The following is a 27,290-nucleotide window of genomic DNA, read 5'->3' on the forward strand; positions in this document are numbered from 1 at the left end:
GCCTGGGAAAGCAGTAGAAGATGGCTCGCATCTTTGGGCCCCTGCACTCACATGGGAGACCCAGAGGAAGCTCCTGGCTCCTGGCTTTGGATCAGTGCAGCTCCAGCCATTGTGGCCAACTGGAGAGTGAACCAACAGATGGAAGTCCTCTCTCTGTGCCTCTCCTTCTGTCTCTATGTAACTCTGACTTTCAAATAAATAAATAAATCTTAAAAAAAAAAAAAAAAAACAGTGACCGTCTGTATTTCTTTTAGTATTTCTTATTTAGTAATACAGTTATTTTTCCATGATTCCATTTTCCTACACACAGAGCTATTTCTAGCTATTGCTTTACCAAAGTTTCTAGTTCAGGACCCTTGGATACATACAGACTGGCAGATTCTCCTGTCATTAACTTAGAGTTCTGGTCGCATCTTCCCTTATTGAGAAGCATTTAGTGTGTCTAAGCTGAAATGTATGGGATGGAGTTAGAATAGTCTACAGTGTTCTGGGTGCGGTATCTTCAATCCTGGCAGCAGTTCTGTGAGGTAAACTCTGGGACCCACGTAGGGGTGAGGGAAGTGGGAGCTGGGTGTGTCCACATCTCCCCCACTGGGGATCCAGGCTGGTCGTCCCCTGCATCCCGTGGCTCTCACACGTGCCCTGCGTGTTCACTGGACATTGCTAACAAAGGCTGGAGCTTCCTCTGAATCTGGGGCAAAAACGGAGGGGGAGAGGTTGGGCACCGAGGCGTGTACCTTCCAGTGACGCAAATACCTGTGCCGTGCTGGAGGGGTGATTTCCCAGCTCCATGTCAACCTCTGATACTATTCTCACATTCAAGGCTGGTTCCAGAGTCTCTGCTCAGAAAGACGCAGGCTTTCTATATGTATCTGCCATGGGCTGACTGTCTCCAGAACTCATGCAACAGTGTTAGGAGGTGGGACAGTTCCAGCTCTTTAGGTCCAGACTGCCTCCCTCCCTGCTGCCCATGAACTAACGCCAGGATGAAGGGGGGGGGGGGGGGGTGCCTGAACAAAAGGGCAAGGTTAGTCCTGGTTGTCTCCCCAAGAAGACCCTTGCCAGAGGCAGCTTCGGATAAAGATCAAACTTTCTGGCCGGCGCCGCGGCTCACTAGGCTAATCCTCCGCCTAGCGGCGCCGGCACACCGGGTTCTAGTCCTGGTTGGGGCGCCGGATTCTGTCCCGGTTGCCCCTCTTCCAGGCCAGCTCTCTGCTGTGGCCAGGGAGTGCAGTGGAGGATGGCCCAGGTGCTTGGGCCCTGCACCCCATGGGAGACCAGGAAAAGCACCTGGCTCCTGGCTCCTGCCATCGGATCAGCGCGGTGCACCGGCCACAGCGTGCCGGCCGCGGCGGCCATTGGAGGGTGAACCAACGGCAAAGGAAGACCTTTCTCCCTGTCTCTCTCTCTCACTGTCCACTCAAAGTCTTCCTTTGCTGTTGGTTCACCCTCCAATGGCCGCCGAGGCCGGCGCACTGCAGCCTGTGTACCGCGCTGATCCGAAGGCGGGATCCAGGTGCTTCTCCTGGTCTCCCATGCGGGTGCAGGGCCCAAGCACTTGGGCCATCCTCCACTTCACTTCCAGGCCACAGCAGAGAGCTGGCCTGGAAGAGGGGCAACCGGGACAGAATCTGGCGCCCCAACCGGGACTAGAACCCGGTGTGCCGGCACCACAGGCAGAGGATTAGCCTATTGAGCCTTGGCACCAGCCAAGATCACTCTTAACTTTCTTCTCTCTCTTTGTGCTCTACAAGGAGTGGTCTCTGAAACGTTTTGACAGAATGCTTACTTCTTTATAGAGGGTTTGGCAGGCTTTAGTGTCTCACAGATCTACATCACATTGGGCATTCTAATCTTTAACGTGCCCAAAACTTGTTTCCTGGTTAGGGGGGGATCATTTTCGTCCTCCTGTCTGCCCCCTGCACTTGCGGCTCACTCCTTTCCTGGGCAGCCGGCCACTTCAGTAGAATTATTGTATATGTACACATTGTCACGTCGAGTGGAGAGCAACTACGAAATCGCAGTTTGACTGTGGGGTGGTCGGTCAGACTCCGGCACCTGCTGAGTACCTTGCTGCCGCACACCAGCCCCCAGTGCACACGGTCCCAGTGAACAGATCAGCAAAATCACAGAGCTGATCATGGCTGTGCAGCAGTCACTGCGGAGGTTGTGCCACGAGTGTCAGATTCACAAATGGTTCTGCGCTGCGGATCTTAAATGTGGATTCAGGCGAGCCACCCCTCCCTAGGCACGTGACGCAGTACCAGACGTGGCCCTCACTGGCTTCTCCGCCTGCATTCTTCTTTTCTCCTTCTCCGTGGGCATGTGTTCTCCTGCTGCCCAAATCTCCCTCTCCCAAGCTGATGTTTCTGTGGCTTCAGTCCCCCGCCCCGCCCCGCCCCGCCCCGCCCCGCCCCAGCCACTGAACCAGAACTTTCCGTCCTTTGAAGAGCAAGGTTCATCTTGGGTCGTGTGCACCGCCAGCTCCTTTGTGTGCCCGCTGTCTGCTGAGCCGGCGTTAGTCCCTGTTCAGTGTCACCTGTTGTGTGTCTTGCCCCCCTCCCCTTAGCCACTCCCCACTGATCCTGGATGACTGCAGTAGCCATGTGGAGGGGTTGGTCAGCAACAGGGCTTCGTGCTTCTTGATTGCATCTCTGGTCACCTTGTCGTCTGCCACCTCTTTGAGTATCTACTTCCTTGGCTGCCGCCTAGGCATTGTTGCCCACCCCTTTCTGATCACTCTCATGCTGCCCAGTCCTTGTTTTTAGAGCCCAGGGCTCCTCGTCCCTGCCCACCTGCCCTCTCTTCAGGTGGTGAGCTGCTCCCTCTGCAGACACGATGCCCATGCTTTCTCTTCTACCTCCTCCTCCCCTGCCCTGCAACAACATGTGGCTTCTCAAAGCCCTAGCCTCAGCTCCCTAACTGCCTGCCTTGCCTCCTGCTGTACAGATCAAGCCCTTTGACAAAGGATGTGTGGTCTCTCCCTTCAGCTCGATACTCAGTGGTACTTAGCAATCCGTTTTCTTATCCTGCCCTGCTCTCCTTTTGTCCATATCAGCTGTTTTAAACCCTCATGCATCTCCTTATGCCCATTTCCTCGGCCCCAGTAGGTGACCACCAGCAGACAAAGAAATACTGTCATGATAAGGGGACTTCTGTCCTCCCCTCCTTTCTCCAGCCCGCAGGCTCACCTGCCTCCACGCACATCCCCAACCTTTCTCCTGTGGTCTCAGAGGAAGGGGGTTGCTCTTCCCAAGACTAAGCCCTCCTTCTGTCTTGGACCCCATCCCTAAAGTTGCAGACGCTTCCCTCACCCATCATCTCCTCTTCCCTCCATTTCCACTGCTGGCTTCCTGGCAGCGGGTCCTCCACCCCAGGCACTCTCTTCACTGCCCCTGCTCTTCCCATCACAATCAAGCTGCGTGGAAGCGCTGTCAGTACTTTTTATCTGGAGTGTCTCGCTTCTTCTCTTCCACCCACTGTAGTCAGGATTTCCGCATCATCAGGCGACATCGGTTCCATCAGGGCTGCTGATGGCTAGAGCAGTGGACGCTCTGCAGCCTTGGTACGTAACTCCTCTCTCCACACTCAGCCTTACGAGAGCTGCTACCCAGGATCTCCACCATGTTCACGCTGAACCTGCAGCTCATTATTTTGCCTCAAACTCTGCTCCTCCTCAGAACCATCACTGTCTCTTATCACAGTTCCTAGTATCACAACCCTAAGCTGGAAGCCAAGGAATCCTTCCCAGATGGCTCCAGATTCCACCCAAACTCTGATGACACCAGCCAGAAGGAGACTCTGACATGAACCCCGCACTCGGGGCCATCCCTCCTCGCTTCCTTTCTGAGAGTTGCAAGTCTCAAAAGCAACACCATTGCTTAGGGGGGAAAAGCTAGGAAGAGGACGTCTTGTCTATTGAATGTGGCTGAACTTTGTCCATGGCTCAAGGCTGTCACTACCGATCGCTGAACAAGATGCACTGTGCTGTTCTGATGGCTTTCTGGTTGTCTCCCGCTGTCCGCAGCTGCCCCTGGCCTGGAGCTCACTGGCCTGCTTCGGCACAGGCTTCTAATCTGCTGCGGCCTGGGAAATTAGGAGATGGAAGCTGCTTGAAGTGAATGCCAAACAAGTCGATTCTTGGTGGTGTTTCTCCTGGAGAATTCATCCCGGGCCTCGTGGCCACCATTTCAGTGTTGAGAGACCACTTTGTCCTGAGCTGTATTCTTTCTGCGCTCCTGAATGGATGATGCTTGTCTAAGACTGATTTCTAGTTACTTGGTACCTTTCCTGGTAGCTCATTGAATTAAACGTTTCTCATTTCTCATATGAAAAGTTAAAAGCACATTAGTAGAGTGCATCCATTCTATATTTTCTATTTTGGGATGTGGTTGTCCCCCTGCCTTCAAGTTTAATTCATCGCGGGGGTGGGGATGGGTAGAGGACCCTTATCAATGACTGTTTATAATAAACACCAAATCTAATTAAAGTAGGCATAATTGTTTAATTAGTTCACATTTAGTTATCTTATACAGTCTACTTAGAGATTTTTCCCTTCATTAATTACTCTGTACTATGGCTGTTGCCCTGCGCCTGTCTGGCCTCTCTGTAGTTGTTAAGCACCATACACGTGGCTTTTACAGCATATACTGTCCATGGTGTGTGATGTAGTCCACCTGCAGGTAAGGAAACAGAAGAAAGAAAACCACAGATTCTGAGAACCAGCCTTTAGGCCTGTGCAGATTCTACCACCGTCTGTGTGGGATCCCACACACGGCGTGGGATCATCACCACTGTAAACCAGCAGGGAACGGAACAGCCAGAATTATTGGTGTGAAACCCAGAGCACTGAGCATGGAGTCTTGTCACCTAGAGAGTAACTCACTGCCCGTCGTGGTTTGGTTCTGTCTGTCAGACACAGACAGAAAGCAACCTGCAGGACACCTGGGCTTCTCTGCGGCCGTTTCCTTCCTGAAGCGTGTCCCTTGGTGGTTCCCTCCGTCTGGGGACCTAGAGTCATTGTCTGATAATGTCACCCATTTTATTTGTTTTTAACCTCTACTTTAAGATCAGTGAACGTGCATTCCCAGTTTTAAGAAGAAATGCAGGGGTTGGCACTGTGGTGTAGCTGGTAAAGCTGCTGCCTGCGGTGCCTGCATCCCATACAGGTGCCGGTTTGAGTCTCGGCTGCTCTACTTCCAATCCAGCTCTCTGCGATGGCCTGGGAGAACATGAGAAGATGGCCCAAGTCCTTGGGCTGCTGCACCCACGTGGGAGACCTGGAAGAAGCTCCTGGCTTCAGATTGGCGCAGCTCCAGCCGTTGCGGCCATTTGGAGAGTGAACCAGCGGACAAAAGACCTTTCTCTCTCTGCCTCTCCTTCTCTCTCTGTATAACTCTGACTTTCAATAAATAAATAAATCTTTTAAAAAATTGTTAAATTAATGGAATCTTTCGGTTGCAGTGCTGTGGGATTGGTTTCTTTGGCTACATGTAACTGGAGAGTCATCTAGGAATTGCGTATTAACAGTTAAGTCCTTTCTGTTGGCTGAGTGCTAGTGTTCCCTGGCCTGCAGGGACCACAGTTTGGTTAACCATTCACCTGTTACACAACATCTGGGTTGTTTCTAGCTTTTTACTATTAGGAATAAAGCTGCCATCACTATTCACTGTAAGGCTTTACGTGACCCTGTCTTTGTTTCTGTGGGACAGATGCCTAGGAGTATAACTGCCGGGTCCTGTGGTAGTTAAGTGTTTAGTTTTATAAAGAACCTGCCAGTTTACTGCAGTTAGCGTCTTACTGAATGCTGAAGCCTTCAGCTGTGACTGTAGGTTTGCCTTTCAGGTCAGTTTTTGGTGTATGCATGTTAAGGATTCCTACATCTTCCTAATGTATTTACCCTCTTATGGTCCTTTCTGTGGTCATTTTCTTTGCTCTAAAGTCCATCTTATCTGATAGTAATATGAAAATAGCCAGTCTTGCCTTCCTTTGACTCATGTTTGCTCTTTCCACTTTCTTTTTTTCTTTTTGAAGATTTGTTTATTTGAAAGTCAAAGTTAAAAAAAAAAAAAAGGGAGAGAGACAGATCTTTCATCCACTGGGTCACTCCACAGATGGCTGCAATGGCCAGGAATGGGCCAGGCTGAAGCCAGGAGCCAGGAGCTTCTTCCAGATCTCTCATGTGGGTGCAGGGGCCTAAGGACTTGGGCCATCTTCTACTGCTTTCCCAGGCCCATTAGCAGGGAGCTAGATTGGAAGTGGAGCGGCCTGGACTTGAACCAGTGCCCATATGTGATGCTGGCACTGCAGGTAGCTAGCTGCTTTACCTGCTAAGCCACAGTGCCAGCCCCTACAATTTTTTTTAACATTTTGCCACAATCACTTCAAATGTAGACATTTTATGCATATGCACTGTTTTTCTTGTTAATGTTACAGAATAAGGGCTGATGACAATGATCATAGCATGAGGAAAGAAGAGTAGATTGTCGTGTACATGGTATGATTTAGGAAGCAGCATTTATAACTAAGTACTCAGTGATAGGACATCCACACAATTTTTATACTCTTGCTGCATATTAATTTCCACAAATGAGAAAACTGTGATATCTGTATTTCTGGGTCTCCAGTTCCATTTTGTTATTCTGGTTATTCTTTATTGGATGCAAAGTTTGCAGGTATGTTCTCCCATTCTGTCAGTTTCCTCTTTACTCTGTTACTTGTCTCCTTTGTGTGTAGAAGCTTCTTAGCTTGATGTAATTCCATTTGTCTAATTTTGCTTTTATTGCCTGTGCTTCTGGGATTTTATCCAAGAAGTCTTTGCCTACGCCAATGACTTGCAGCGTTTCTTCTGTTTTCCTCCAGTAATTTGATTGTTTCAGGTATTAACTTTAGATCCTTGATCCATTGTGAGTTGAATTTTTGTATACAGCGTTAAGGTGGAGGTCTTGTTTCAAACTTCTGCATGTGGAAATCCATTCTTCCTAACACCATTTGTTGAAGAGACTCTCCTCTCTCTAGGCATTTTCTTTATGCTTAAAGAACTTCCTGTAGCTGTTCTTCTAAGATAGATCTGTTGGTGATAAATTCTGTCCTTTGTTTTCTTAATCTGGGAATGCCTGACTTACCCTGGATTTACACAGGATAGGATACTGTGTCGACAATGCTGTGTCATTCCCTTCTGGCCACCATGGTTTCTAACGAGAGATCTGTTATCCTTTGGATTGCTTGTCCCATATGCATAGGATGCCATCTCCCTGCGGCTGCTTTCAGGATTTGTTCTTTCTTTGTCGGTAGCTTTCAGAAGGTTAATTATGGTGGATTTCTGTGGGTTTATCCTGTTTGGACTTCACTCAGTGTTTCAGATCTGTAGATTTATATTTTCTTTTACCCCTTCCATTCTGCCTTCAAGCCCATCCAGTGAGCATTCTTTTTGGTTATTTTATTTTTCAGTTCTAATATGTCCATGTGGTTCTTTATATCTCATTTCTTTGCTGAGAGTTTGTTTCTTCACTGAAGATTCCAGTTTTTCATGTATTTCAAGCATATTCATATAGTTTGTTGAAGTATATGATAATTGCTTTAAAATATTTCTCAGGTAATTCAAGCATTTCTGTCAACATGGTATTAGAATCTTAATATCTTTGTCAATTCTGTTTGAGATATTTTTAATTCTTGTTATGACAAAGGATCTTCAAATGAAATCTAGCATTTTGTATTATGCTGTAAGGCCATATATATATATGTATATATATAGATATTTAATGATTGTTTATTTGAGAGGCAGAGTTACAGAGAGAGAGAGGGGGAGAGACAGAGAGAGGTCTTCCATCCACTGGTTCATTCCCCCAAATGGCCACAATGGCCAGAGTTACGCCAATCCAAAGCCAGGGGCCAGGAGCTTCTTCCGGGTCTCCCATGCGGTACAAGGGGCAAAAGACTTGAGCCGTCTTCTACTGCTTTCCCAGGCTATAGCAGAGTGCTGGATCAGAAGAGTGGCAGCCAGGACACGAACCCATGTCCATATGGAGTACTGGCACCGCAGGTGGGGGCTTAACATACTATGCCACAGTGCCAGCCCTGAGCCTTAGATTAAAAAAAAAAAAAAAAAGATTTATTTTTTATTTGAAAGCCTGAGTTAGAGAGAGAGAGAAAAAAAAAAGAGATGGAGACCTTCCATCCACCAGTTCACTCCCCAGATGGCTGCAGCAGCCAGGACTGGGCCATGCCAAAGCCAGGAGCTTCTTCCAGGTCTCCCACATGGATGGCAGGGGCCCAAGCACTTGGGCCATCTTCAGCTGCTTTTCCTAAGCCATTATCAAGGAGCTGAATTGAAAGTGGGTTGGAGTGGAAACTGTATATATGGAAAACTAGTATTGCAGGCGGCGGCTTCATCTGCTGTGCCACAGTGCTGGCCATGAGACCTTAGATCTTTATTTACTGGCTTCCTCTCTCGGGCACGGCCTCATCACTGCCAGCTAGAGGTAGGGGTCCACATTGACACACAAGAGGGTAGCTTCTTGTTGCTGCTGGGTGGAGATGAGAATGTTCTGGTCTTTCCCTCGTGGTCTCCACTGGCGCTGTGACAGGGACAGGAGCAAGCAGGGATGAAGGTTCCAGCTCCCTACTTGGTCTTCTGTGACTCCCCCCTCTGTGGGGTGTTGGTGTGCGTGGGAAATGAGGGTTTCCCACTCGGCTTCTCTGGCATGGTGTGTTCAGACCGCAGCTTTTGCTGCTGTGCTTAGCTAGAGTAGAGTGGTTATTGTGTAAAAGTGTTTTCTCGTGCACCTGTCCATCACCTGGTCCCATGGCTTTTCCTGGGACTTTTTCTGGATGCATTGTCATTTTTGGGTTATCAGCTGGTTCTGCTGCAAGTCTGGGGTAAATAAGGCTAAATGAAAACCCTGGGACCTCACCGTCATGTCCATTCTCAGATGCCAAAGCCCCTGGCTCATCTGCCTTCTCTCTACCTTTCAGAGTGATCTTGGGTTTCTTTTATGTGACCTTGATGTCCAGGGGTGTTAGTGACACTTAGAGAAATAGGGAAAAGCACTTTGTGTCCCTGGAGGCTGAAGTTCACTTTGGCTTTCAGGATCATTTTTTGTGTATCAGATTTCACATTAGCCAGGTTAGCTTTGTGCGGTCCCCACCCCCAGCTCTGTGAAGATAAAGTACCCTGTTACCGCCTGACCTTTGGAGTCAAGACACTTGGTTTATCCATAGGAATTTTCCCTTTTTCCTAATTACTTTTACAGGTTTTGTTCTCTTACGTATCTGTGTGTAAATTTTTATCTCTTTTTTTCATGGTTCGAAGTTATACTTTAATTTCAATTCTATAAAATCCTTTGATTTCAATTCTGTAAAACTCTCAGCCATTGTTTCTTTTAATAGTGGCTTTCTTACCTTTATTCTCTAAGTGTTTTTAATTCCACAATGCCTGTGACACCATTTCTTTCATTCCTCCACGTCTCAAATTTCTCTTTTCATGTTCTCTCACTGTGCTCTCTACTGCCGCCTGGTGGTTTCTTCCCCTTTCTGTTCTGGTTTACTAATTCTGTCTTCAGTTGTCTCCATTTTGCTCTTTAACCTATGCATTCGGTATTTAAATTTTTTTTTTTTTTTTTTCAGGCAGAGTGGACAGTGAGAGAGAGAGAGAGAGAGAAAGGTCTTCCTTTGCCGTTGGTTGGTTCACCCTCCAATGGCCGCCACGGCCAGCGCACCACGCTGATCCAAAGGCAGGAGCCAGGTGCTTCTCCTGGTCTCCCATGGGGTGCAGGGCCCAAGCACTTGGGCCATCCTCCACTGCACTCCCTGGCCACAGCAGAGAGCTGGCCTCGAAGAGGGGCAACTGGGACAGAATCCAGTGCCCCGACCGGGACTAGAACCCGGTGTGCCGGCGCCACAAGGTAGAGGATTAGCCTGTTGAGCCACAGCACCGGCCTCAGTATTTAATTTTAATGACGGATTTTTTTCCTTTTTTAAGATTTATTTATTTATTTGAAATGCAGAGTTGAAGAGAGAGAGGATCTTCCATCCACTAGTTCACTGCTCAGATGGCCAGAACAGCCAGATAGGGCCATGCTGAAGCCAAGAGCCTGGAACTCCATCCAGGTCTCCCACGTGGGTGGTAGGGTCTGCTGCTTTCCTGGACACGCAGGCAGGGAGATCGATCGCAAGTGGAGTGGCCCAGACTCAGCAGGCGCTCTTATGAGGTGCTGGCATCACAGGCAGCAGCTCAACCTGCTGTGCCACAGTGCCGGCTGCTGGGCTCTAGAATCTATCCATTCTTTCAAGGCACCCAATCTTGTTGAAAGGATTGGGTTCCTTTATTATGGGACTGAACATCTTGAAGATACTTTATCAGGCTGTTCTTTCAGCAGTTCTTCAAGGGCTAATGTGCAGTCTGTGGTGACGGGTTCACCCCCAGTGGATTGTTGCCTTGATTGTTTGTGATTTTATGTTACAAACTCATCTCCAGAGGAGGTTTAGTGAGGAATCCTGTGTATCTTGGGCTGGAGATATGTCACTCCAGAGGATCTGCATTTACTTCTTCCATGCATCCCGATGATACCACTTCCTAGAGCCATCTTCATAGTTGTTAGTTCCTTAAGTTGGTGTTCATGTTCATGTGGTTATTTAAATTTGAATTCCAAGCTCACCTGTGGTACCTGCCCATAATCAACTTTCAAAGGACAGTTGCTTTTTTTTTTTTTTTTTTTTTTTTTTTTTTGACAGGCAGAGTGGACAGTGAGAGAGAGAGAGAGAGAGAAAGGTCTTCCTTTGCCGTTGGTTCACCCTCCAATGGCCGCCGCGGCCGGCGCGCTGCGGCCGGCGCACCGCACCGATCCGATGGCAGGAGCCAGGAGCCAGGTGCTTTTCCTGGTCTCCCATGGGGTGCAGGGCCCAAGCACCTGGGCCATCCTCCACTGCACTCCCGGGCCACAGCAGAGGGCTGGCCTGGAAGAGGGGCAACCGGGACAGAATCCGGCGCCCCGACCGGGACTAGAACCCGGTGTGCCGGCGCCGCTAGGCGGAGGATTAGCCTAGTGAGCCGCGGCGCCGGCCAAAGGACAGTTGCTTTTCCCGTTCTGCTGAGAAACCAAAATCAGGTGTAGTCCCAGCTGTCTAACTTTCTCCACATTATCCTCCACATCAGCACAAGCCTCTTGATCAAGCCCATGTGTCTGCAGTCAGAGACTGGCAGCCTCCCACCCAGAGTCCCTGCTGCCAGTTTTTACCTCTTCTGCAGTTCCAGACATCAGGAGATTGTTCTTAAAAGTTTAGCTGCGTAGGCCGGCGCCGCGGCTCACTAGGCTAATCCTCCGCCTTGCGGCGCCGGCACACCGGGTTCTAGTCCCGGTTGGGGCGCCGGATTCTGTCCTGGTTGCCCCTCTTCGAGGCCAGCTCTCTGCTGTGGCCAGGGAGTGCAGTGGAGGATGGCCCAAGTGCTTGGGCCCTGCACCCCATGGGAGACCAGGAGAAGCACCTGGCTCCTGGCTTTGGATCAGCGTGGTGCGCCGGCCGCAGCGCGCCATTGGAGGGTGAACCAATGGCAAAGGAAGACCTTTTTCTCTCTCTCTCTCTCTCTCTCACTGTCCACTCTGCCTGTCAAAAAAAAAAAAAAAAAGTTTAGCTGCGCATTTTAGAAAGTATGATATATTTTATCCAACAGTTCTAGGGACTTGACCCCGAAGATTTAAAAAAAAAAAGGCTCTCTATTTATTTATAAATTCTGAATTTTTGAGTGACAAGATTCAGCGTGAAGCAGCTGTTGGAGAACATAAGTATTTCTACAAGTGGGAACTACACATCTCTCCTTTCTTTTACCCTCAAGTTGTGGTTCAGTTGACGTTACCCTGTGATCAGCTGAGGCTGTGGTGCAATGTGGAGAGCAATTACTGCAGCAGAGTGCACTCAAGCAAAACTGCTATACCAAGAAATAGGATGGGCCGGCGTTAAACCAGCGTCCATGCTTAGCTACATGAGATCAAGTGCAGGATTACATGGACTCGTAAAACACAGTCCTCTGTGTACCTGTGTATAGAAGCATTTGAATCTTTGTTATTCATAATGGTTTTTGCCTCCCTTATGATCTACTGGTGCCTGCATATTATTGCCAATTTTTTACCTGATTCTCTTATCTCTGTTTATAACTTATATGGTATGTTGTGTGTTTTTTTTAATAGAAGAAAATATTGAACAGGATTGAGAAATTCCAATATTCTTTATAGCTTGGCAACCTTAGCTGCCTTCTCTTCTGTTCCTTGGGTTATAAAAGCTATTCAGTGAAAATGATTATTACTGGCTTGCTTTGTTTGTTATTTGTATACTGTGAAGAATATGCATATCATAAACTTTACATTTTATGTGTACAGTTCCACAGTATTAAATACATTCACATTGTTGGACATAACCAAAAACATCTCTGTAACTTTTTCATCTTTCCAAACTGTCACTCCAGCCTATTAAATAAGAATTCTTTGCTACCCTCTTCCTTGTTCCTAGCAACTAACTAGCATTTGTCTCTGTAGGTCCGACTACTAGGCAATCTTCATATAATATATAAATGGAATCATAAATATTTGTCCTTTTGTGACCGTATTAATTCAGCAGAATGCCTTCAGAGTTCATCCAGAATGTCCTTCCTTTTTAAGGTTCAGTATGACATTCTTAAGAAACAGATGACTGGGGTCTGGTGCTGTGACTTAGCCGGTAAAGCTGCCACCTGCAGTGCTGGCATCTCATAAGGGCGCCAGTTCAAGTCCCAGCTGCTCTACTTCCAGTCGCGCTCTGTACTATGGCCTGGGAAAGCAGTGGAGTATGGCCCAAGTCCTTGGCTCCTGGCTTCAGATTGGTCCAGCTGTGGCTGTTGTGGCCATTTGGGGAGTAAAACAGTGGGTGGAAGACCTCTCTTTCTCTCTCTACATCTGTCTCTGCCTCTCTGTAACTCTGCTTTTCACATAAATAAATATTATAAAATAAAAAATAAAAAAAAAGAAACAGATGACTGAGCTAGGCCAAGCATCCAGCAAAGAAACAGACCGACTATTCGACCTTAATTTGGGGAAGGTAGCCAGGATCAGAGAGCGCTTGGTCTGAGCTAGAAAAAGAATGTAGTGGCCATTTCAGAGGTGCAAGCGAGGGAATCAGTAATAGAGAGAGGGGCCTTGCTGGCCGTGAGTGAGTCAGGCAGCGTGGAGGTTACAGTGAGGGGTCAGGACGGGAGGGTCGGCATTCTGGTGAGAGGGAGAGGGAGTTGATGTACTGCCCTTGAACTCCTGAGCTTCTGGGCCAAGCACAGACAAAGCTCTTTATTAACAGAAAAAGCAAAGTGAATCACCAGGCACAGTATGGGGCTGCCATGAAGCTACATCATGCTCATTAGCAAGCTCAGGTTGGGGAATCCTTTATTTCTGTATCATACAACTGTGTGTAAAGGAGAAATGGCGAGTTTTTCTCTACGCTGAAGCACACAGGTTTGAAATGCTGACCCAGACGGGACTTAAGCTGCTCTGCTCTTCCCCCTAGTTGTGAATGGAGCACAGGAAGCAAAATTACACAAATATTAACATTTCATTGTTTTTGTTTTTGGTTTTTTTTTTTTTTTCGCTTCCCAAATGCCAACCCATGGCCAAGGCTGGACCAGGGCCAGAGATAGGAGCCAGGAAGGCAAGCCAGTCTCCCACATGGGTAGCAGGAGCACAGTTAGTGGCTGAGCTGGGGTTGGGAGTTGGGGCTAGATATTAAACCCAGGCACTCAGATGTGGGATGCAGGCATCTTGTTTTTTTGTTTTTTATTTTTTGTTTTCTAAGATTTATTTATTTGAAAGAGTTACAGAAAGAGAGAGAGGGAGACACAGAGACAGATCTTCCATCTGCTGGTTCCAGGAGCTTCATCCAGGTCTCCTACGTGGGTGCAGAGGCCCAAGGACTTGGACCATCTTTTCTGCTTTCCCAGGTGCATTAGTAGGGAACTGGATCAGAGCTGGAGCAGCCGGGTCTCGAACCACTGCCCATATGGGATGCTGGCGCAGCGGTGGCTGATTTACCTGCTATGACACAACGCCAGCCCCAGAATGCAGGCATCTTAACCAGAGTCTTAGTCATTAGGCCAAAAACCTACTCCCCCCACTTTAAAAAAAGAGAGAGGGGGAGATGGACTTCTCTACCTGCCTTATCCTTTATACAGGAATTTCACTTTAAATTTTAGGCTATTTTTGCTTGCAACCAAGTGTGGATATTGCTGTAAATAATGGCTACCAAAGATGCAGTTTCATTCATTACAAAAGTAGTTATCATCCTTTCAACTTCAAAAGAAGTTGTCCCAAGAGCATAATTTGGAAACCACTGAATTAACAATAAGCCAAACATCAAAAAAAGCTTAACTATGAGAAGGTAAGTCAGCATGCGTATTGTCACCATTACAAGTGTTCGGTTATCTCTTAATCGTTTCAACAACTAAGATTCCATTTATTTTATGATAATGGTCTAAGGATAAATTCATAGTACCCATTTTGAAGTTTCTCATGGTCTCTTTTGTCTTTCAGATTTTTTGTTTAAGTTCTTGGTTATTGGAAACGCGGGAACTGGCAAATCTTGCTTACTTCATCAGTTCATTGAAAAAAAATGTAAGTGATATCCACAGCTGGTGCTCTGCGCATGTCTTCTGAGAGTCTCACTCAGATTTGTTTAGAATAAAACTTGGGAATTTTTTTCAGGAAAGAAAACTCATTGTTTAAAAGTACTCTTAAATGTCACAGGTTACGTGTTGAAACTTTTGGTAATGTGAGTTTTTCTTAAGTTAGCATTTCAATTTAATAGCGACCCAATTCGTGGTTACTCCTACCATACATTTTTCAGATGCTAAGAGTTAAAGTGATGTTGAGGACAGCAGAGGCCTGATAGCACGGCCAGAGGAACCGTAGAGTCCAGAGTGGATCAAGTAACAGCATTTGGTCCACACCGCGTCCTCGTCCTATGGTTAAGGTGGTTACTGTCATGGGGTCTGTTTCACAAGCCAGGAGGCAGGTGGAAAGGAGCTTGTCCCCTGGTAATTGGCGCCATCTTGACCACAGAGCCAGTCTTTGGTCATTTGTGAGCACCGTCTGGGTAAGGGCACCCTGGGAAGATTGTACAAAGACTGCAGGTTTGAAAGGCCCTTCAAATAACCAGTGCTGCTACATAATGGAAAGAATTGTGGAGTGTAGTGGCCATTGGGTGAAGACTGAAAAGCAGAATTAGTATGACTTAGCAAGGCACATCTGAAGCAAGTGCGGGAAATAGCTCAAGCGGTGAGTCAAGAGGTGAAGTTTGTGTAGTTTATTCTGCTGCTCCCCTTATCAACCGAGAGCTTGTTGGTGCGTCCGCTGAATGACAGGGACCGAGCCTGTGTTAGTCACAGAACCCGTCCTCCCAAATTCAGCAGGCACCGTGCACCAGCCAGTCCACCTTTCTTTCCAAGTATACCAGGACTTTGCATTGTAGCGGCTCTGAAAATGCCCAGAGGAAATTAGGCCAGGGACCAGACTTGGGGGGGCAGTCTGTCCACCTCGGCCTCCCCTGGAGGGGCCTCCTCTGGAGTATCCTCCCCTGAATCCTCCCCACCCATGGTGGCGTGAGAGGCGGCACTTCATTTCTCATGGCCGTGTCGTAATGAGGATGCCCCTTTCGCCACAGGTGTTGCCTGGTAGCTTATTCTAGCGGGTTCTCTGCCAGCTGTGTGTGAGACAGACTGACAGTCTGCATACCATTGGGTCTCCCACACCTCAGGAAGCAGCGTACGATTGCCAAGGGCAGCCCCATTCCCAGGACAATTCCATTGTATTCTGTAGGTATAAAATGCCAACTAGTCAGTAGCTGTGGTGTGAGCGTAGCTTATCCCGCCACCATCACAGGAGACTCTCAGAGACAGTGCATGCCAGTGGGGCTCCATGAAACCCTTACCCTGCCTGTCTCCCACACAGACCGTTGTCCTACAGCACGAAAACTCAGCACCTGTAGATGCACAGGGTGGTGTTTTGGGGGTCTGTTTGGAGAGTTTGGGGCCTTCATTTCTTTCCTTCTTTTCTCATAATCTTGGTATCTATCGTGTTTCCTTGTAGGCTTCAGTACTTTTCCTTCCGTTTATGTTTTATTGCTTTGGAATATTATCTATTCAGATAGTTGAAACCGTCATCACCCCATTATTTGCCAAATGCCCTGCCTGTCAGTGGGCTTAGAGTCCACTGACAGGGCAGTGGGCGTCGGTGAGTTCCCTAACGGTAACAGTTGGGTCTGGACGTGGCACGGCCACTTCCAGGCCGAGGCTTTGAGGTGTGATGTGTTTAAAGAGTCTGAGGTTAGGGACTGCGTGTGCTCTGTTTAAACCATGAATGCGTCTTGCCTGCCGACAGCTGGAGAAAGGAACGGCTGTCGTAAATTCCATTTTCCAGTGATTTCATTGTTACTTATATAAATCCTTAAGCCTGTTAATGTTAATGCTCTAAAGTTAAATATCACTGTCTTTGTTTTTCTTTTTTAGTCAAAGATGACTCAAATCATACAATAGGAGTGGAATTTGGTTCAAAGATAATAAATGTTGGTGGTAAATATGTAAAGTTACAGATATGGGATACTGCAGGACAAGAACGATTCAGGTAGCTGTTTCTCTAATTTAATAAAAATACTTGAAAATTGGATTTTAAATCACTAATTATTTTCTCTCAGTGTATGGGGTCTCACCCCACCGATACCCTCTTCTCTGCCCCCTCCCACACTGCACAGCCCCTCCCCGCCACGTGCACGTGTGTGCACACGCACACACACCCACACACTCTCTCACATTGATTTCAGAAATGTCCCTTCTGGAAGCTGTCGCAGACGAGACAGCGGGAATTCAGCTGAGCTCTGTGCAGCACTGGTTTGCTGAGGAGTGCAGCAGAATCTCCGAGTGACTGCCTGGTGGCTCAAAGGCAGACCACCCTCGGGAGGACGTGGTGCTCTGCATTGTGTAGAGTGCTCTTCGATGACAGGCGAGGCAAGGCAGCAGCTCAGGCTATTGTCTGCATTCCCTTCCACAGAGGACTCTTTCTGAAACCTCTTGTGACAATTCTGTTTGTTTATTAGCCAGACGTAGTCCCATGGTTGATACCCATCCCACAAGACAGCCTCTCTTTTGCTGTGCTACAGGCGTGACGCACGTCTAGAATGAGGACTTCGGCTCACTGCACGATGAGGCCACGGCTTCCTGTTCTGCAGTCAGTAAACCAAGAAAATCGATTCATGTTTTGGTTGTTTTTTGCACAGACACACTGAGACAAAATAGAGCAGATAGCATAGTTTCAAGATTCAGAGGGGTGAAACTCACCCCCACTGCAAACGGTTCATCCAAGCCACATTGGATAATATTAAATGCTTCACAAACACTGTCCCGGTCTTTAACCACCAGCTGCCTCTGGAAGCACTGATTACCGTGGTAGATGCCATCCCGTCATCCCCTTCTCAGAACCCCACCCAAACCACTGAGTCCCAGAAAAGGCCAGGACAGGAAGCGCTGGGCTCCACGAAGAAGCTGAAGTGTTTGTACCATGCAAGGTGGGAGGCGCAGTCTCTGAGTTCACACAGGGTCTCAGCTTGACCTGCTGGGCTAGCGGGGTGTCCAGCTCCCCCAGTACCTGGGGACAAATTCAGCCTCAAAAACTATAATTTTTCCAAGAGTTGCAAGTCCTTTTTATCTTTTTATTGAGCGACAAACTGAGTGAGGCAAAGATAGTTCCTGAATTAATTGGTTTAATGCAAGGCACACAAAAGCAAAATTAGCAAAAAGAATGTGTGAAAAGATAGGGAAAAGAAAAGGATTGGAGCACCTGTGCCTCCTCCGAGGAAATTCTCCAGGTGGTCTGGAGGGAGAAGCCCCTGACCCACACTGTCTCGTCTGCATGTGGGCACACGGCTGTCCATGTGGCTCTCCGTGTGTGTGTGTGTGGTGCTGGTGCGATTGGGACAGATCTTCACACAGTCCGTGTCAAGTGTGAGAAATAGGACTCAGCTGACAGGCGAGTGTGCAGGGGCACCCAGGGGTGGCGGGTAGATAGATAGGTGTGCGGATGACTTGCCTTAGACACTGGGTAGGTGAGGTGGTGCTGCCCCTTCCCAGGCCTGGGCCAGAGTGGGCTAGAGAGAGAGAGTTGTGTCTCACAGATGGCAAGTGTGACGTAGAGAGCCACAGCTGGATCTTACGGAAGTAGTCTGAGGTACAGAGAAAATTTTTCACTCAATGGTTAGTAGAATAGGAAACCCAGGCCCCAGCCAGACTGAGCCGGGACTGGGCTGGGAGCACAGAAATGCCCACTGGCTTCCGCTCCTCGGAGGCACCTAGCTGGGCGCCCATCAGGCTGGGCTGGAGAAGCAGCAGGGAAGAAAACTCCCGAGAAATCGGGGCGTGGGGAGGGCTGACCGTGGACAGGAGCTGCAAGGCTGTTCTGCTTTTTTCTTTTTTAGATGGGAAGTGGCAGAGCCGGTCTTGTTTCACTCCAGCAGAGAGAGAGGGGTGCAGGCACTGAGGCGGGTGAAGCAGTGTTCTCTTTTAGTCACGGGAAGGGGAATGAAGTTGAGCCCAGGGCAACGGGCACTGGATGCCGGGTTCCCTTCTTACCCCAGGAAGAGGTGGAGGGGGCTGCCTTCCACCTGCTGGCACCTCCCCCTCCTCCACTCAGAGCCGGCCCTTGATTGGACCGTGCTCCTTGTCCCGCCCCCCATTCCAACCCCTGTCATTTCTGGGACAGGATTTCAGACTGAGTAACTCCTCGCACGCACATGCAGGGCTCTCTGAGTCGGTCCTGTTTGAACTGTGGTTTTAGAAAACAGAAGTAGGGTTTGTTTTTCTTTTTCCCCCACGGGAGAGGCCCAGCTGGTTGAAAGTGAAACCGTGTGATTGTTTCAGGTCGGTGACGAGGAGCTACTACAGAGGCGCGGCCGGGGCTCTGCTGGTCTACGACATCACCAGGTAATGACGCCCGCCATCCTCAGGAGGAGGCCGGTCCTGGCAAGGTTCCCCCCGTGCAGTGTGGCCGGCATCCAGGGAGCCCCTTCCCTTTGGGACCAGCCCCTTCCCTTTGGGACCAGCCCCTCCCGCTGCTTCACCACGTCTGCAAGGTGCTGGATAGGGAGAGCTGCGCTTCCTGTTTCATGGTGTTTTGTGCCATGACACTAGGACACTTGGCATGCAGCTGTCTGGGTGGCCAGTCACCGCAAGTGACCTGACAGAGAGGGGAGACTCAGCCTTGGGCTCAGGGTGCTTGGCTCCTGGTCCCAGTGCCACTCTCCAGCTGTGTGAACGCCACAGGCAAGGCACTTCAGCTATGTGGATCTCAGCTTCCTTGTCCAAAATGGGGCGGTGAGAGCCTTGTGAGCCACTGGGGTTTAGGGGAGGTTTAAATTAGATAATAGTACTCACGTGGTAGCTGCTAGCCACGTAGGGTAATTCAATGGAAAATTTATTCAGTTCCCTGGTGGCACTGGCCACATTCCTTGGCCTCAGAAGCCACATGTGGCTGGTCACTATGCATCCAACTGTGCTGACGCTAGAGCATTCCTGTCCCTGAAGACATCCCATCCCACAACACTGGTCTCTGTGTTTGCAAGCATTGCCTTCGAAGTACAAGGAACCTAAAGGCTGTCATTTGGGAGTCCCTTTGTTAGGAACCTGTGGGGTGGGATGGTGTCACCCAGCCACTCCCCGCTCCGGTACGCTCTGAGGGAGGCGGGCAGAGTGGGACAGACCTGGTCGAGTCCTGGACTTGCCATTGGCCGCCGTGTGATTTTGGACAACCCTACCAAGCTGAGATGAAATCTTGCTGTGCCTTGCACATGCTAAGTGCTCAGTGAGTGTCTGTAAACCAAAGGGAAGAACTTGTGTCCTCTCCCAGCGTGACTGGGCAGACCAAACCAGCAGATGCCCAAGGTGCCGGGTCAAAGTGATAGAGAGATGGCACCTACCCGGCGCGTTCAGGTTGTCTGAGTTACCATCAAGGGATTGTTGCCATTTCTCTGCAATGTTGAAGAGTGGCGTGAGCGGTGAGAGTGACTGGAAAGAGTTGCTAGTTTCATAAAATACTTGTATTATTCTCGCAATCTTATGTTACGCAGCCGAGAAACCTACAATGCGCTTACTAATTGGTTAACAGATGCCAGAATGCTAGCGAGCCAGAGCATCGTGATCATCCTGTGCGGGAACAAGAGGGACCTGGATGCCGAGCGCGAGGTCACCTTCCTGGAAGCCTCCAGGTTCGCCCAGGAAAATGGCAAGTGACGCTTTTACCTCTCCTGGCCTTTCCAGCACTGGCTTTGGTGATGTGCACCTCTTTGAGTCTAAGACATCTCTCTGCATTTCCAGATTAAATGGAAATACTTTAGGACATGTAGAATTTCTGATTGTTTTCACTGCACATTTAGACTGCATTTCACGTATTTCCTGTATATTTATTGCCTTCTGCCTACAAAAGTTACCGTAATGGTAAAAGCAAATGACCAGCATTCGGTAATGACTTCTCAGTCTCTAGGACCTTGAAGTGTGAGAGGTCTTGGGTTATGGTGAAATTTATAGCAATGATTTCTGAAGGCCCTAACCAGATTATGTCCCTTTTTTTCTCTTTTACATAGTTTGCTAAATTGGCAAAATGTTAGTCATAACTAGAAAGGGAAATAGAAGAAATACATGGCTTATTGGTTTCACTTACACTAAATTTAGGTCATTGATTATAAGTGATCTTGAGACATCTCTGAATTTCCATATAGAATACTTGAGAATGTCACGTAACAATAACGGTTGCTTATGGATAACGGAATGGTAAAATTCAGACATTTTAAATAACTTGAATTTGGAGAACCTATCAAGAACTAGAAGAGTATTCTGATACTCATGTTTCAGTGAACTCCAGGACCACCTGGTCATAGTGTGTTCTACTGAGAAAATACCTGTGTGAGAAACTCAGAAGCCATAAAGGACCTCTTTAGAGACACAGACGCTTGGAGCGTTGAAGCTCCAAAGGGATTTAGCTGTGATGTAAGCGAGCTCGTTTTTACCGGTGAGGACACAGGAAGCTGCAGGGCTGTGGTGTGCCCGAGAGCGCCAGCAGGGCAGGACTTTGTGCTGGGACGGTGGCACAGAGGCTGGCACTCCTACAAGACCTCGGCACAAGTGAAAGGACCCACCGCAGGGTGGCCCCTAACAAGCGCAGGCACTGCCAGCACTCGGGCTTGTGGTGCTGTACATGCGATCAGGGGAAGGAGGGCCGTCCGCTCCCTAAATCCACAGCCCACCTCCTTCCTGCGGGTGGCGTTTGGACAGCAGAAGCCCTGCTGCTTGCCCATCTCTTCACCTGAGTACGTCTAACAAAAAGATGTGGACCTGCGCTGGTCTTGCTTTTCCAGCAAATACGTGAATTCATAAGTTCATAACTTATATTTTACCTGCTGTTCTGAGAGGATACTCAAGGGACTTGTGGTGACTGAAAATGGTGATTGTCTTCTGCACACGATATCTTACTTTGTTTGATGTCCATTTTAGAGCTGATGTTTCTGGAAACGAGTGCACTGACGGGGGAGAATGTAGAAGAGGCTTTTGTGCAGTGTGCACGAAAAATACTTAACAAGATTGAGTCAGGTAAAAAGCCTTTCCATGAACGACCTACCCTGCATCTCGTTACTGTCCGCTTTTGATGTTCTCCGGAGTTGCCACTGCTGGGTTTGCAGGTGATGCCTCCCCCTCGTCAGGACGGGGTCCAAGGAGGCCGGGCAGACCGGCTGAGTTCCCTGGAGGAGGACAGTCAGTGTTTCTAAGGGACCGGGGGCCCAGCACGAAGGGGAGGCCCTCCATGCACTGAGTGAACAGCGTGCCGGCTCTGTGCGCCTACTGCGCATGGCAGGTAGCCAGAGTGGCAGCTGTGTGACACCAAGGGAATTCCAAGCACAGCCTGTGGTTGACAGTCTGGGCATCTTGAGCTGTGTAGTCCACAGTCATTTTCTTTCTGTTTTGTTTTTTTTTTTTTTAAGTTATTGTTTTTGATTTGTTTATTTGAGAGGCAGAAAGAGAGAGTGAGCTTGTGTCTACTGGTTCACTCCCCAAAAGCCAGGGCTGGACTGGAACTGGAGCCAGGAGCCAGGAACTCAATGCAAGTCCCCCATAGGGGTGGCAGAAACCCAGTTAGCTGAGCCATCACCGTGGCCTCCCTGGCTCTGTGTTAACAGGAAGCTGCAGTCAGGGCCAGAGGCAGGGCTGGAATCTCAGTACTGTGATATGGACCCAGGTATCTCAACCGCTCTGTCAGGTGCTGGGATATAAAACTGACTAAATCACAACTCTTGGCACTGAACACACTGCCTTTCACTGGAACATACTGCCTTTCACTGGAGACAATCAAAAGATAATTATAATATTATGAGGTTAATGCAGTAATTGAGAGATGCTTAGAATTTTAGGGAAACACAAAGAAGGGGAGGTGGTATCAGGGAGTGCTTCCAAAGGGAGGTGATCATTGAGCTCACTGTTTCAAAATATAAGGAAAAGGGGCAGGTATTTGGTCCAGCATTGGGACACCTGCATCCATACCAGAGTGCCTGGGTCCCACCTCTGTTCCTGATTCGAGCCTCCTGCAAAGGCACACCCTGAGAAGCAGCAGGTGACGGTTCAGGTAGGTCCCTTCTACCCAATGGGAGACCCAGATGGAGTCCCTGGTTTGCTGATGGGATGATCCGGAGGGTGGTGAGGGTGGTCACTTGTTCTCTTTCTCTGTTTATGCAGTCTTTCTCTGCTTCTCAAAATAATAATAGTAACACTAAATCAGTAAACACGAGTGAGGCAGCCAAGAGTCTGAGGAGGAAGGACTGGCCAGAAAGAAGGTTGAAGAAAGGCAAGAGCCAGGCCGCTGGACCTTTCTGTTGTCAGTCACTGATTCTGCACTCTGGCTGTGCGCTAGCATCACCGGGATGTGCGGACCAGGTGTTGCCTAAGGTGTGTGCAGGTGGACATGTTGAGGCTAGGCTAGAGGGGAGACCAAGCTGGAAGGCGTTTTCGGATAACCTTGGTGAAAGAAGGCTGAGTAAATGGGTAACAGCTGTGGAAGCAGAGGTGAAGCGCTCTAGTGGAAGCTAAGGCTTACAGAGCAGGAGCGCCGTGTGAGCCGTGCCAAATGGCAGGACAGGACACAGGACAGCTGATTTTCAGGTTGAGGGGGCAGAGGAAGAGGAGGAGCCCAGGAGGACTTCTGGCTGTCACACGGGCGTCACTGGGCCGAGGGAAAGCGCCAGGCCAGAGGAGAAGCAGGCATCCGAGCACATAAAGTTGGTTTTGCCTGAAAGAGAGGGAGGCTGCCCGGGCCCCGGACACAGGTGAGAAGTGGATTTTACTTAAGTGACCTTGGCACTCTTAATACTGCGACGTGAATGCAGCAGGATGGCTTGGCGCATCTGAAAGTCAGGATAGACTTCCTCTGAGATCATCCAGATCAGAATGAGATCTAGATAGAGAAATAGCAGGCTGTCATATTAGGTAGCTATTTGTTCCCTCAGCTGAAATGCCCCAGGGGAGTGGCCGAGGAAGTAAGGAGGCTGGCTTTGCCTCACAGTCCGTGGGCTCCCAAGGCCAGGTGGCCCCACTGGGCAGGCGTCTGGTGAGGCCAGAGCATGGCGGAGGGGCGAGCGCATGGTGACCCAGGAAGCAGAGAGACTTGGAGGAGCACGCTCTCCATCTACACCCTGTGTGTGTGCGCCCTCCTTACAAAGCCGTCATAAGTCCGTCAGCTGGCTCCAATCCCATCACTGCAGACACCATAGTTGGATCAGTCCCGCACCTGTCATCCACTATTAATCCACTAACCCTCAGCGTGAGACTTTGAGGCTTCAATGTCTGCATGGGTTTGGGCAGCCAAATCTCCAGCAGTACCTTTCAGAAAATGATTTATTTGAAAGGCAGAGCACCAGAGACAGAAACAGGGCAGGATCTTCCATCCGCTGACTGAATCCCCAAATGGCTTCAACAGCCTGGTCTGGACCAGGCCAGAGCCAAGAGCCAGCAACTCCAAGAGCCAGGTGTCCCACGTGGGTGGCAGGGGTCCAAGTACTTGGAACATCTTCTGCTGCCTTCCCAAGCACATTAGCGGGAAGCTGGGTTGGAAGTGGAGCAGCTGGGACTTGAACCAGCACTCCAGTGTGAAATGCCAGTAGAGTCGGCAGCCTCTTAACCTGAGCCACGCTGGCCCCAATGATACCCTTCTGTTTTTATTTTTTAAATTGGTAGTTTATATGGTTCAAACACTGCTGTTTTCTCTCCCTGCTGTTTAGTGCATAGTACACCTCTGCATCTTGTCCACCGGGTATATGATCATACTTGTGTTTTCACCACCCTTATAAATGAAAAATGCTGGCTCTGACTTGAAATTAATTTTCTTACAGATTTACTTATTTGAAAGGCAGAGCCATACGTCTTCCATCTACTGGTTCACTCCCCAAATGACTGCAACAGCCAGACTAGTCCAGGCTAAGACAGGAGCCCAGAGGTCCAGATGGGTCTCCCACATGGGTGGCAGGGGCCCATGTACTTGAGCCATCCTCTGCTGCATATTCCAGGCATATTAGCAGGGAGCTGGACCAGAAGCAGAGCAGCTGGGACTCCAAACAGCATTCCAGTATGGCACACTGACATAGTAGGCATTGTGCACCAGGATGCTGGCCCCCAGGTTGATTTATTTGTGTTTACATCATATACTCAGGTTTCCTAATCAAGGACAGAAGAGAGTGCAGTGCGAAGTCATCTCTGTGTCCCACGCTCCCTTTATGCAGCCATCATTAGTTATCTGTCCTCCTTGAGGTATTTAACACCTGCACAGATAAACGGATGCATATGTATTTTTTCCCTGCATTCAAAATAGTGACACACAGGAGTCTGCACTTTGCTTTTTCCCACTTAGTATATTTTGAGAGTCACAGAAACATAGCAGTTGTGGTTTGTTTTGTTTTTTCTAAAAGAAAATTTGCTTGATCCTCAGGTGAGCTGGACCCAGAAAGAATGGGCTCAGGTATCCAGTATGGAGATGCTGCCTTGAGACAGCTGAGGTCCCCGCGGCGCGCCCAGGCCCCAAGTGCCCAGGAGTGTGGCTGTTAGGAGCCACAGCAGAGCACAGCGGTGAGTGTCACCTCCAGGGAAGCCGCCATCCCAAAGGAAAGGTGGTCCCACAAGCGAGAGATCCCACAGTGTTCCGGCTGGAGGACCTCGCGCCATAGGAAGTCTTATACCCTTGTTCACAGAGAGGGCCAGGGCAGGCTGGGCAGGTGGGCCGGCTGCACGGTGCTGAGGCTGCATTCCGGGATTCACAGAGGTCGCACTAAATGTGCCTTTTGCCAAAATAGAAACCTCATTTATAAAAGTGGCAGGTGCTTCCACTTCACTTTGTAAAGCCGCCTCCGTTTCCACATTGGCCACGCTGGGCTTGTTATTTATAGCTGACATTGGCTGCCAGGCTCAGGTGGGAATTAAAGGAGACTTGAATTATTCCCTCACTCTCTTCTAGACTTCAAGTTGTGTTCGCTTTTACATCCATAATTACGGCACATATTTCTGAGTTGCTGTTAATATTTTTCAGGTGCTCATACTGTGGTGTTCGGGACACAGTTGTTGAAGCTTGAAGAATCTGAAGTGGTTTTTTTTGTGTTTTTTTTTACCACTGTCTTTTTCTACTCTACACAGAAGTAGATCTTTGTGGGGAAAATAATTTGGGGTGTTATGCAAGCTAGTAGACACGGCACAGCAAACCGTAGGACAAGTCTCATTCAATGGACACCACCACTAGATGTATACATACATGTAAACATCCTATGTTCCATGTTTTCCCTTTCACCTTTAGTTTAAAACGTGGCTGGGTGCTGTATATACTCCAGCCCAGTACCTCTCCACAGCATGTACCTGATCTATGATATGACAGAATGTTGCACTAAATGCAGTTTAATATTTTTTTTTAATCATGGGAACTAAATTGGTTTATTGTGAGGTGTGCTTTTCTCATCGTGTCGGTTGTATCGCACAGTTGGTCCTATTTATGACCTGATAGTCAAAGACTGGCGTTGACAGCCAGGGCGTTCCTGTTGAATTCTGCTTGCCACATTCTACACGGTTTACATGATCCACACTTGAAACACTAGGTCGGTAGTCAATCACTCAAATCCTGAAACAGAATGAAAACCAGGGATCGTAGATGACCCTGACGCTTGGTAGCTGTCTGTTGATTTTAAAGCATGCATCTTCTCCAGAGCAACCCAGGAGTTGTATCTGGCATATACGCACTAAGGATTCTGTTCTGTCAACCAAACCTCCTAAGCAACAAGTTCCAACCCCTGCAGTAGAGCAAACGGGAGCCACCTGCCAGTGTGCCAGTCTCTCTAGTCTCCCTGCTGGAAAACACGTTATTCGCTGCCATGGTTTTTTTTGGAATTCAGCATAATGCCATCACTTGCTTCTTTTTCAGATCTTTTACTGTTTTGTGTTCATTTTAAAGAAACTCCACTGTATCTCCATAATATTAAAAGGATAACACTCATCAGGAAATTTCTTTATAAAAGCTTTTGCCGAATACTTAAAATGCCTTACTCTAGTTACCAGGTTGACAGGTTTTTAATCACACAAGGTGTACTGAAGTATAATATATATTGTATTACAAAGATTTGTTCTTGTATTTTAAAATGCCAATGCAGAAACTGTTTAATGGAACCCTTCTTTAAAGTTAAAGCACAGTATTATTTAAGTCTGCAAGGCTAAGCATACTTCACTTCTGTGTGTTCTCCACTGTGACATGTTAGCTGCAGGCTGATCCGGTTAATGAACTATTAGTTACAAGCTGCCTCCTGCGTTTTGCGTTATTTTAACTCAACAGACAGAGCACAGAGACACATACAGACTGGGAAATAACCTGGATAAAAATATCAGTGTATATCTGTATTAGGTCTTTTAAGTTTTGCTTTCTTTGTGCCTTGAATATTTTATTTTGAAAACGGAATCTGAAGCCAATTCTCGGACTGAGCTACTCGCTGGACCTCGCCAGAAGGGTGTTTCATTTGCTGTCGCATTCGTGATAGTTTGCAGGCTGCTCATTTTTGAACAGCTTTTTTGCATGGGATAGGAGCATGTGCATTCTAACAGACTGGTCTCTTCAAAGGCAGGAATTTTAGGATAAATGTAAAGTTGTTTTAAAAGTGAGCCTGTTAATGAAGCCACAGATACCATATGTCATTCCACATCTTTTGACCAATAAAAGTTGCTGGAGAACCAA

The 27,290-nt window shown here is 48.3% G+C and overlaps 1 protein-coding gene across 2 annotated transcripts in view; it reads left to right on the forward strand.

The window, feature by feature from the left end:
• Positions 1-27,290, forward strand: part of RAB4A (RAB4A, member RAS oncogene family) — a 42,157-nt gene extending 14,867 nt beyond the window's left edge. Inside the window, exons 2-8 of one of the 2 annotated variants that reach the window (XM_008250840.4) lie at positions 14,544-14,624; positions 16,517-16,631; positions 18,917-18,979; positions 20,122-20,276; positions 21,542-21,637; positions 25,017-25,153; positions 25,611-27,290. In XM_008250840.4, the coding sequence (XP_008249062.1) occupies positions 14,544-14,624; positions 16,517-16,631; positions 18,917-18,979; positions 20,122-20,276; positions 21,542-21,637; positions 25,017-25,132 (626 nt within the window). In that variant the 3' untranslated portion in view covers positions 25,133-25,153; positions 25,611-27,290. The remainder of the gene's footprint in view (positions 1-14,543; positions 14,625-16,516; positions 16,632-18,916; positions 18,980-20,121; positions 20,277-21,541; positions 21,638-25,016; positions 25,154-25,610) is intronic. The other variant, XM_051838166.2, reaches the window with a different exon arrangement.

The sequence above is a fragment of the Oryctolagus cuniculus genome, chromosome 13 (genome assembly GCF_964237555.1).
Source record: "Oryctolagus cuniculus chromosome 13, mOryCun1.1, whole genome shotgun sequence".
Classification (NCBI taxonomy): Eukaryota; Metazoa; Chordata; class Mammalia; order Lagomorpha; family Leporidae; genus Oryctolagus; species Oryctolagus cuniculus.